The sequence below is a fragment of the Octopus bimaculoides genome, chromosome 4, assembly GCF_001194135.2.
Source record: "Octopus bimaculoides isolate UCB-OBI-ISO-001 chromosome 4, ASM119413v2, whole genome shotgun sequence".
Taxonomy (NCBI): Eukaryota; Metazoa; Mollusca; class Cephalopoda; order Octopoda; family Octopodidae; genus Octopus; species Octopus bimaculoides.
Genome location: NC_068984.1, coordinates 103,969,664 through 103,982,163, shown reverse-complemented (window position 1 = coordinate 103,982,163; position 12,500 = coordinate 103,969,664). Strand labels below are relative to the sequence as shown.

Here is a 12,500-nt window from a genome sequence, read left to right as displayed (position 1 = left end):
CTCACTTAAATTTTAAATGTTGTCACAACAGTAATATGACCATTCTGCTGAAATTTTCAGTAAATTTTGTATATCCTTGTGCAGCTGAAGATTGTTCTGCATTTTGCATTTAATGTAATGCTCGCATTACTTAAATAAATGGAGTAGCATGAAACGTGCGTACTGCAATAACCTTTAAAATCCGTGTTGCTTTTTTTGATTTTTGATCACCTTGTTTTTGGAATTTTTTTGATAATACCATACTATATTCTGGTGCCTAAACTTAAGTGCCACATTCAATTTTGAATCTAAATTTTATATATATATATATATATATATATATATATATATATATAGATATGTGTAAATAAACATATCTTCACTTCCCGTCTACTGTATAGAAACTAGACAAGATGATTTAATAGACTAGTTGAACACACAATTTTCAGTATTTCATAAATGCAATGAAAGTATAAGTTTAGTATAACAATCTTCATAAGGAACTCAAAAAAAGTTGCGTAATATTCATATTTCTGAGTATTACAGATATTAATGTAAAAACACCTTATTGTGTTCACAAGAAAAACTAATCAAATTAGGTTACATGCACTGAAATAGACATCCATATTCAATAATATTGCGATCCATATTTATCATAATCATCCTCATCATAATCATCATTTAACATCTGTTTTCCATGCTGGTATGAGTTGGATGGTTTGACTGAAAACTGGTAAGCCGGGGAGCTGCACCAAGTTTCAATCTGATTTGACAAGGTTTCTATGGCTGGATGCCCTTCTTAACGCCAACCACTCTGAGAGTGTAGTGATTATTTTTTTATGTGCCACCAGCACAGGTGCCATTAACTTGATACCAGCATTAGCCATGACTACAGTCTCACTTGTCTTGACAGGTCTACACAAGCACAGTATATCGCCAAAAGTCTTGGTCACCTATGCCCAACTTTCCTCTCAGGATGCTTATACTGTCATGCATGCACATTGACATTACACATCCAGTAATGCATACTGGCTTCATTTCTTACAAGCCTGCACATGTCCTCAGCAGTCACAGCCCATGTTTCACTACCATGTAACATGGCTGTTCACATACAGGATCATACAGTCTGCCTTTCACTATGAGCGAGAGGCCTTTTGTTACCAGCAGAGGTAGTAGCTCTCTGAACTTTTCCCTGCCTATTCTTATTCTAGCAGCTACTGACTTGGTCACCTAAGTAACAGAAGCTATCAACCACTGCTAGTTTTTTTCTCCTGGCATGTGATGGAATCTATTTTCTGTACATTTTTAGTGTTAATTGTACCTGTGCACCTTCCACACACACAAACTATTTTCCCTGTTAACCTTCCTCTGATATTGCTGCACCTCTTATGTGTCCATAGCTTACACTGGGTACATCTTATGGAGTTTCTACCTATACCTTTTCTACAGATTGAGCAGAGCCATCTACCTGAAGGGATTTGTTATTTGTCTGCTTTCCTACTTAAGACTTTGTTTTTTGCTAGGTTAACTTTAAGGCCTTTCAATTCTAGACCTTGCTACTACACCTGAAACTTCTTCTCTAGTTCTGGTAGTGATTCAGCTATAAGAACAAGGTCATCAGCATAGTTGAATTCCTTTGTTAATTCCAGGAGGACTATGATGAACAAGAGGGGACTGAGGACTGATCCTTAGTGAACCCTTGCTTGTACCTTGAATTCTTCAATATACTCATTGCCAACCCTCACCTTATAGACAGCATCCCTGTACATGGCTTGCACAGCTCTCACCAACCACTCGTCTATTCTTAGTTTCCACATTGACTGCCAGATAAGGGATTGGGGGACCCTGTCAAAGGCTTTCTCTATGTCAACTGTTGGATAATAATATGGATCATATGTTTCTTGGAAAAGTAGTAGTGCAACTACTGTACATCACTAGCCTTCATCAGTAGAGTCAATAATGCTGCTAATTATTTGAATATTGAATGGCTATTGTACACTAGTGTATACAATTAGAGAGAATTTTAAGATTTATCTCTCTGTCATCTACTGAAACTACTGAAAACTTCATTTTACTCAGTTACTGTCACCCGATCTGTAAAATTATAAATGAAAGGACACAGTGCTCAGAATTAATGAGACATACTATTATGTATTATGCCAAGAGATAAAATACTCATCATAACTCAATAACAAATAAAGTACTAATTTCTTAAACGCTTACCAATAATGTCTCATAAATTTTCCCTTTTGTTAGCCTATTTCTGCTGAAATACATTGTTTTTGTTTCATTTTTCAATTAATTTTAGAAATCATGAAGAATTTAGTAAAACTCCTATCTTTATTAAGCTGGTGTATGAAACATAAACTAACATAAACTTTTGTTAAACAATTTTAATTTAGATCACTTTAAAGTAGGAAATTTGTATCACAGAAACAAAGGTGATTTCAGGCAGGTTGGTATCAAAAGGGTTAAATTTTGTAATAATGCATGAATTGTATTCTCTCTTCTTAAAGAAATTTAATACATTTTAAGCATATGTATTGAAGACTTTAATTATTTGTTTTATATAGCTCTAACCACTATTTTGTTAAAACTAAACCATGAAAATCCATTTAAAAAGCTCTGAATACTTAAATTGTATTGGACCTTTTTTTTAAATCATACTTTTCTTATTTTTGATAGCATTTTTATAATACAAATGAATTAATTAACACTAATAAACATTTAGAACAAATTAAGAAATAAAGCAATAATTCTTTCTTTTATTATTAACCCTTTAATATTCAGATTACTCAGTCAAATATAATGTCTGTTTAGTCACATTGCTTTGAATTAATCATGCATTATTTCATAGCTTTAAAATTTCAATGATGCGATTATTTTAGAATGATATTATAGGAAAGATGCGAGAGGCCAGATATGGTCAGTTTAAATGCTGAAAGATTAAATCTTTCAATTGTTTCAAAATAGTCTAGATATTTGATTTCTACAAGTTTGATCTACAAATATGTTTACTTGTATTAATATTCGAATATGGTATGGAGTTCATATTTTTATTACATACATGCCTAAAACATTTTCTTATTGAAAATGTTCAGGTTTTGTTATAAAAAGATTTATCTTGTTGATATATGATAGTATATAGCAAATACTGTCAGATATAAGAGGCATGGTGTTGGATTCTTGGATACTGAGTTATAGTCTACTGATTGTTGAAGTGAACCTGTTTGTTAATATTGCATGTTAAGGTAAATCGAAATCATTTATATTCAAGTAAATAGTTTATTTATTCAATTTCTCTTTTCTATAACAGGATGCCCATGAAAGTGAGGTCTTTGCTGTTAAGTGGAACAATACCGGTACCCAATTTGCCACTGGTGGTTCTGATAGAAAAATAAAATTATGGGAAGTTATAAATGGTAATATTTATTACATTTTGCTTAGTTTTATAACATTGGTTTTCTTATTCAATGTAAAAAAAATATTACTTATATTTTATCTTTTTTAAATTAGTGTAATATTCAATCTCATATCATTTGCAAACTGCAATTAAACACTATGTACAAAAATTTAAATGCTAATTTTTTGTGTGCGTGTTTGCTTGTTTGCTTATAATCATTCAAATATTGTAGAACAGTTTGATTTCCCCCTCCTTCTTCTGTAAGACACTTCTTTTGTTTCCTTGTTCAGTGTTTGAGCTGGTCTCACAATCATCCTTCAACAACTGCATACTTTTAATTCTTCCTGAATTTATAATCCACTGATTTATGTCAATGGAATGTGTACTTCTTTTCCAATAATGCATTCTGCTTCTTTGTCTTCTTGGTTAGGATAAAGTTGAGGTGATTCTCTATTCCATTTGACTGATAAGTGATCAGTTGGCTGGCTGACAAATTCTTTCACATCTCAGAGTTCTATGAGTTCAGCTCTTCTACATTATTTTATTACAGCTATAGATTTTGTGCACAGCAGTGTATTCTTTCCAATGAAACTCAATCTTGTCATTGAAATCCCTGCTACAGGATTCTTCTCCACATTTATGAAACTGTTCCTTCTCTAGATCATAACGTCTGTGAATGTGATTGAATATTTTACTTAAATACTAAGTATATCAATCTACTTTTGTTAACTCAATTCCCATCTAATGTTTCTGACCATTAGAAAAATAAAGGAACTTCTCTGGAATCACCTCATCTTCATCTTGCATCATCTTTTCTTTGAATTCTTATTCTGGAAAGTCATTTTACACTGTTTTACAATTGCTTCTCTAAAACTGTATATTGATAATAAAAAAAAGAAAACTTTTTATAATTAACATTACTTTATTTAATCCTATATTTCCTATTCTTTCAAAAAAGACATGTAAGTTATTTGGATTATAATCTTAGGAAAATGTGAAAACAGGGGTATTTTACAAGGAAGTAATGCTGGAATAACTTGTATTGAATTTGATATTGAGGTAAGATGAAATTATTTAATTAAACATTTATTGTAATTAAAGGGCAATATTTAGGAGTCTAAAAGATAAAGTATTATTTTTGAATACCAATAACTTACAAACAATTGCCAGCATTTGGCTGCCTTTTTAAAGTTTTTTCTATATTTAGTTTTTGTGTTTGCTCCATAATATGAAGCAAATACAATTGTTGAGATAATGTTACACTATTGGATATAAAGCTCTTTACAAGTACAACCATGACAATAGATATTTTTAGAAATCAACTTCAAGTGTTTCAGGAAGTTGATATATTTATGAATGTTCTAACATGCATCAACTTTGCATTATTTTTCTTAGATAGTGTTTGTTTCAACAGGTAAGTCTAGCGTTCTGACATTCAACCATATATGCTTTAGTTTCTTCCTAAAGTTTTTCTTCTGAACTAAATCAGATATGTAAAACAGCTATCATCTTACTCTCTGAAATTTACTTGTCTAAACAAGTTTCCTCTATATGCATTAGAGTAGTATTTCCTGACATCTTAGTCTCTTATCTCTTTGATATCAAATCAGCTGGCTGGTGGTGGCAGTCAAGAGCAGATAAAGTTGAATTTGAATCTGTTTCTTATAAATGTTTTATTAGGGTGGAAATTGTAAAATAACAAAAATAAATTAAAGCCAAGTGAGAAAAATGAAAAAAAATTATATTGAATTAGCAATGAACTTTGACAGTCCCTGTCGTCTCATGGTTAACAACAAAATATGATTAACACAAAATAAAGAACAACAAAATTAGTGACGTTGACTTTCTTTTTATTGCTATTTACTTGTCATTAGTCTCTTGATGTTTGGTTTAGTGTTTGTGGACACCAGTGTCATGTCATTATGTTCAATTCCATCCTGGTTCAGTTTGTGAACACTAGTGTCATGAAGCTCAGTTCCATTCCATTCCATTCTGCTCCATGTCCTTAGTACAATAGAAAATGCAGTTTTACAGATAAGTTGTGAGAGATGGAATTATTGGTTCTAGTACTATCTTTGCAAGTTGTTATTTTAACTAGAAAAACTTTGAATATTGATGGGACACAGAGATTGTTTCATTGTATTTGTCCTCTGGGCATGGATATTTCAGCAACTTGACTCACAATGACATTATTGGAGGGACAGGCATCTCTTGGATTTTCTTTGGTGCTCTTTGCTCAAGGACAAGTTCTACCATTTTAAGGAAACATGGTTTGGCAGTCTTCTCAGATGCAGTGAGAGGCTTTTTTCTCAATACAACTATAGAATTGGCTTACAGAACTAATTTTGGTGACAGACAGAATTCGAGGCAAGAAAGAGTTTCTTTTTGATCATGTTGGACATGTCTGATTTGATGTCTTTGAGTTGAGTTTACTTTTTAAATGCTCTGGTAATCTTGCAGGTTTTAAATTTGAATTGCATATTGTGAAGTTACAAAACATAAGGACCACCAATATTGTTTTTAACAGACATACAGCCATACTTAATATATTTGTGGCTACATTTTCTGACTTTGATAGATTTCGCTGGGCCATAACTCCGAGTGTCACAATGAAACCAAATAAAACAACTAACAGTGCATATAGGATAAAACGGAAGACCAATCATCATCATCATTGTTTAACGTCCGCTTTCCATGCTAGCATGGGTTGGATGATTTGACTGAGGACTGGCGAACCAGATGGCTGCACCAGGCTCCAATCTGATCTAGCAGAGTTTCTACAGCTGGATGCCCTTCCTAACGCCAACCACTCCAAGAGTGTAGTGGATGCTTTTACGTGCCACCGGCATGAGGGCCAGTTAGGTGGTACTGACAATGGCCATGCTCAAATGGTGTTTTTTATGTGCCACCTGCACAGGAGCCAGTCCAGTGGCACTGGCAATGACTTCGCTCGAATGTTTTTTCACGTGCCAGTAAGGTGATGCTGGTAACGATCATGCTCAAATGGTGCTTTTTACATGCCACCGGCACGGAAGCCAGACAGCTGCTCTGGTAAGGATCACGCTCGGACAGTGCTGTTAGCGCTCCACTGGCACAGATGTCAGTCATCAAATTTTGTTCAATTTCAATTTCAATTTCACTTCCCCCAACAGGTCTTCGCAAGCAGAGTTTAGTGTCCAATGAAAGAAAGGTTGGCATGGGTGCCAGTCGTCGAATTTGGTTCGATTTTGATTTTACTTGCCTCAACAGGTCTTTGCAAGCAGAGTTTAGTGTCCAATGAAGGAAAGGTAGGCATAAGTGGGCTGGCTACACCCCTGGCAAAGGCCACGGGTTATGGTCTCACTTGGCTTGCCAGGTCTTCTCACGCACAGCATATTTCCAAAGGTCTCGGTCACTAGTCATTGCCTCAGTGAGGCCTAATGTTTGAAAGTTGTGCTTCACTACCTCAAAGGTCATGCTTCACCACCAGTTCTTCCTGGGTCAACCTCTTCCACAGGTTCCCTCAACTGCTAGAGTGTGGCACTTTTTCACACAGCTATCCTCGTCCATTCTCGCCACATGACCACACCAGCGCAATCGTCTCTCTTGCACACCACAACTGATGTTTCTAAGGTCCAACTTTTTTCTCAAGGTACTTACACTCTGTTGAGTATGCACACTGACATTACACATCCATCAGAGCATACTGGCTTCATTTCTTGCAAGCTTACGCATATCTTCAGCAGTCACGGCCCATGTTTCACTGCCATGTAGCATGGTTGTTTGTATACATGCATCATACAGTCTGCCTTTTACTCTGAGCGAGTGGCTTTTTGTCACCAGCAGAGGTAAGAGCTCTCTGAACTTTGCCCAGGCTATTCTTATTCTAGCAGCTACACTTTCAGCGCACCTTCCCCGCTACTGACTTGATCACCTAGGTAACGGAAGCTATCAACTACTTCCAATATAATCTGTAAATGAAAGTAGGAACAATGATTAGACTCTATATAAAGATAAGATGGTATAGAGTTAAGACAAGTGAACAAGTAGACACAATACAACCAAGCTACATATGTACAAATTGTGTGTGGTTGTAGGTTGTGTAAGGAAGATTAGAATACAAGCAATGAGGTTGAAGAGCAGTGATGAGGGTAGTGTCATAGGAGCTAAGAGAGGGTGAGGTTTGTGCAACTTGGACATTTTCCCAGCAATTTGCAGATTTTTTTTGTTCTTTTTTTCCACACCAGAATTATCTAAAAAAATTTTCTGAGACCATTCCCAGTTCCTTTTGAAATGAATATAAGGCAGTAACACTTGACATTGGGAAAACACTCACTACAGGTTCATTGCAACTCATATTCACTTCAATTACAAAGCTATTTATTCTTCCTACTTTGCATCAAGTTATCTCTCCACAAGATATTATTGATGGCTTACAAGCAATAAACATAGAGATGGCTCAGAAGCCAGCCTGTGTCTTCTCCTCTTTACCCTTAAACTGCAACATTAGGACGACTACTACTACTACCACCACCACCACCCACTACCCACCACCTCTACCCTGTACACATCAGTGTTACATCAGTCTGGCAAGTCTTGCACTGATCTTCCTCTTGGATTAAATAGTCTATCAAATGCTAAGCTATATTTAAGTCTTCCCAGTGATATCTTATCAACAAGCGTGATACTTTTATCTGTGACGAGTGTACAGATAATGGTAAAAGAGAATTTTTTTTAAGAGCAGATGTTACCAGGGAAAACAGAAAAGTTAATAGTTTTGATTGAGATACCTATAATCTCCACCTTTTACAATGTCTACATTAGCATGTGATGTTTATATTAAGTTTCTTACATGTGATTAACTTGACTGTTTTAGGAAAGACTTGTGTTAGGTGCTTCAAATGACTTCGCCAGCCGAGTCTGGTCTCTGGCCGACCACCGATTACGAGTATGTATTCTAATCATTTCTTTTCTTAATACTATAACTTTATTACTATTTTTTAATTATTTAGACAAAGGAGAAATAGCATTAGCCTTGACCCCCTTCAGAGCCTCTGTGCTGATAGAGTAGAGGGAGATAGTTATCCTCAGAATGGCTGTTTGTCTTGAAAGCATGCAATACAATGGACTCTACTTAAGGTACCCAAATAACAGGCAGCAATATTAAACCAAACAGTGAGTTAAATCTACCACCAGCAAGAACAGCAACAGTCGCTTTGACAGCATTCTCTCTACCAAACTTTGGTAGTAGACACTGCAAAATGGGATCTGCCTGAACGCTATGTTGTTGCTAAATGAATTTCTTAACCACACAGCCAACTCTGTGCCCTTAAGTTGCATACTAATGCTAACTCTAGTAAATGGTATCTAAATTTTAGTTTACATTATAAACAAAGAAATAAACAGAATTAACAAAAATAGCTAATATTGAAGTAGAATACTGGACTAAAAATAGTTTTGTTATCTCACAATTCTGGATTCAAGTCAACCTAGAGTTATTATTGCTTTCTGGTGCCATGAAAAAAGCAACCAGTACACTCTGTGAAGTAGTTGGCATTAGGAAGGGCATCTAGTTGTAGAAACCTTGCCTAAACTGGGACACTGTGCAAGATGTGGTCCTTTGACCCTTTGGATCCTATCTAACTGCATAGAAAGCAGATGTAAAACTGGCACTGGTGGCTACTTAGTTAATTATTTCCCTTCTCTGCTGAAGAAGAATTACTAATTTTCTGATTAACGAAACCAATATTTATAAGCTTTAGACAAAAATATGGTTTTTAAAGGTAGTAAAATGAAAGCTAGCTTCATAATTTTAATGTTTTCCTGAAGAACAGTTTAGAAATTAGTGTATTGAAGTATTTCTTCTTGTTGATATCAGTAACTTTTTCCAAGAAAATCAATTTGTTTATAAATGATATCCAAAAGATTTTGACTAAAAATATAATTTTGAAGATGATGGTTTGTTGTAAGGATGTTAATGACCACATTTACTCTTTAAGTGATAGTTTTTGTTATAATTTATGCAAGTGTAAGTTGCTGGCTTATTCTTCTTGCTATATTATATACACTCAGATATTTGGTCTGGGTGTATATGCAAATGAACACATTAATGTTAGGTAATACATTAAGGCAGTGAGCTGGCAGAACTGTTAGCATGCCAAACAAACTGTTTAGCAGCATTTTATCTGTCTTTACATCCTGAATTCAAATTCTGCCAAGGTCTACTTTACCCTTTATCCTTTTGAGATTGAGTACCGGTTGAGCATTGGGGTCGGTGTAATTGACTTACCCCTACCCTAAAATTGCTGGCCTTGTATCAAAATTTGAAACCAGTATTAAATAAAACAAAAGATATAATTGTATTAAATTTCTACACTTGATAACTTCTAATCATAATTTCAGTTCAGATCAATTTTAATGACGTTTGCCAACCTTCTTTATGATGGAAGCCTTTAGTTTATAGTATAAAACAATGTACACTAGATATGATAAATTATTCAGTTTTATTTATTCTGCTTTAATAACTTTCAACAGTCACCTATTTTTATTTTTGTTTCTTCAGCATACTTTGACTGGCCACAGTGGCAAGGTTCTGGCAGCCAAGTTCTTTGGAGATACAGTGAAAGTGGTATCAGGTAGCAACGACAGAACACTCAAGATATGGGATCTTGTTAGTCGAGCATGTATGAAGTATTTCAGTTTTCATTCTATAATTCAAATGACTTTGGCTTTGGTGATTTTATTTTTGTACATACATTCCAAATTTAACAATGCTTGTAAGCTATGGTAGTAAGTAGTCTGTTAAAAAAAACTTAATTCATCATCATTGTTTTAACATTCACTTTTCCATGCTTGCATGGGTTGGACACAGCTTATTGAAGCAGATTTTCTACAGCTGGACGTCCTTCTTGTCACAGCCCTCACCTGTTTCCAAGCAAGGTAACATTTCCCCATGGCCTGGCATGTTTTTCACAGAAGACTAGAAACAAACAACATTGCTTGTGTGCAACCATGATGTCATAACAAGGGTACACATGCATACACACACAGACATGAATGCTTTTGAAACACACTGTTTCAGGTTCAGTCCCACTGTGTGGATTCTTGGGCAAGTGTCTTCTATTATAGCCCCAAGGCCAACCAAAGCCTTGCAAATGGACTTGGTAAACAGAAAATAAAAGAAACTTATTATTGGGGTGGGGGTCTTACTTTGTAATTGTTGTAATTGAGCAGCATCTTCATGCAAGAGTATGTTTCATGCCCTTCATTTCCAATCTTCTGCGAAAACATGTCTGGTCATGAGGAAACATTACCTTCCTTGAACACAGGAAGGGCATCCAGCCATAGAAAAATCCACCTCAGCAAAAAATATCTGACCCATATAAGCATGGAAAAGTGGACACTAAAACAGTGATGATCACACACACATTTGTTTTGTTTAATCCATCAATGCTTTTTTGAATTCTTTATTCTAAGTTATTTCACAATGTTTACATGAATAAGTAATCCAAAAGTTATTTATATACTATGTGTCAATAAATTTTCTTTTAATTTGTAAAGGTATCCGAACTATTTTTGCTGGATCGAGCTGCAATGATTTGGTCACACATCAAGGAACTTCCATCATAAGTGGTCATTTTGATAAGAAAGTTCGTTTTTGGGACAATCGAACGTCTGGAGATGGAGTTGTGAAAGAAGTGTCCTTAGGTGGTCGAGTAACTTCTTTAGATCTTTCAAAAGGTATGGAATGTTTTATTATGAGTATATTTTAATTTTTTTTTTTAATAAAATAGTGTAAAAGTTTTTCTTTGTATTGATTGAACTAATTGTTAATAGATTAACTTTTTCTGTTCCAAAACAGCCAATGGCTTTTATGATTTCAAAGAATTTTGAATTAGTAAAATCAGTGGATTATCAGACAAAATATTTGGCAATCTTTTCGCTCAACTTTGTTACTTCTCATTTCGAAAACTGCCAGCATTTATTTTGCTTTCATGCTGTTGGATTTCATATAATTACTACCTGGAGGACATAGAGATTCCATAAGGAAGCCTTTTATGGTAGCAGTGACTCAAAAAATATAGAGGAAAAAAAAATTAATACAAAGTAGAGGGTTCTCTTTAAAATAAAATAATGATAATGAATTTATTGTATACTGTGCTCAAGTGCACTACAACTCATCAGAAAAAGTAATCAAAACTGCATGAACTGTACATAGGATATGCACAGAAAATGAATAGTGAATACGTCTTTAAAAAAAAGAAACTGATGTGTACTGTTGGGAATTTCAGGAGGCATGATAGTTTTGAAGGATGTAGTGTCTTGACAGCTAAGAACTGATGCAGGTAGTTTACTCTGTACTTCAGCAATTCTGAGCATGAAAAAAATGTTTCCAAAAGTTGTTTTTTTATTTTGTAAGCATGTCCACTAGTGTTAGACATATGGAATTCAAAAAAGGTGCCCAAGGTTGTTAGTAATTCAAAAAGGTGCTGAAGGTTGTGAGTAATTCAAAAAGGTGTCCATGGTTGTGAGGAGTTCAGAAAGGTGACCATGGTTGTGAGGAATTCAAAAAGGTGTCCAAGGTTGTTTGTGCAACTTCAGACAACTTCTTTTGTACCTGACACAAAAAGTACCTAGACTGTAGTAACGTATAATTCTAATTTCAGATTTGATTTTTCTATGTCAGTATGGAGAAATCAAATATAAAATGATATGGCTAAAATATAGTGAGGTTAATTAAATTGACAATGAAATCAATGTATAATAATTACATTTTTCTTAATTGCACTAATTTCATACACTTTTATCTTTGCTATATGTATTTTCAGATGGAAATCAAATTTTATGTTGTACAAGGGATGATTCTTTAAAGATATTAGACTTGAGAACATGTAGTGTTTTAGCAATATTAAAGTGAGTGGGAATTTTTATATTAGTGTTCAGTTTATGAAGTCTGTTTCCCTTTATATAAGGAAACAGATTTCATAATAAGAAATAAATTTTTACAATTGTGAAATCTTGTGTATGTATGTGTGTTATTTTAAATATGAACCTATATATTAAAACTAATTAACTTACAGTACTGAGACAATGTTCATGTGAGTAAATTGTAAATAAGTTTACTGGCATGTGCTTAATA

At 34.4% G+C, this 12,500-nt stretch overlaps 1 protein-coding gene across 2 annotated transcripts in view; it reads left to right on the top strand.

The window, feature by feature from the left end:
• Window positions 1-12,500, top strand: part of LOC106882625 (autophagy-related protein 16-1) — an 80,121-nt gene that overhangs the window by 61,199 nt on the left and 6,422 nt on the right. For both annotated transcript variants that reach the window (XM_052967333.1, XM_052967334.1), the window contains 6 exons: window positions 3,296-3,401; window positions 4,371-4,441; window positions 8,238-8,309; window positions 9,924-10,044; window positions 10,922-11,101; window positions 12,190-12,274. In XM_052967333.1, the coding sequence (XP_052823293.1) occupies window positions 3,296-3,401; window positions 4,371-4,441; window positions 8,238-8,309; window positions 9,924-10,044; window positions 10,922-11,101; window positions 12,190-12,274 (635 nt within the window). The remainder of the gene's footprint in view (window positions 1-3,295; window positions 3,402-4,370; window positions 4,442-8,237; window positions 8,310-9,923; window positions 10,045-10,921; window positions 11,102-12,189; window positions 12,275-12,500) is intronic.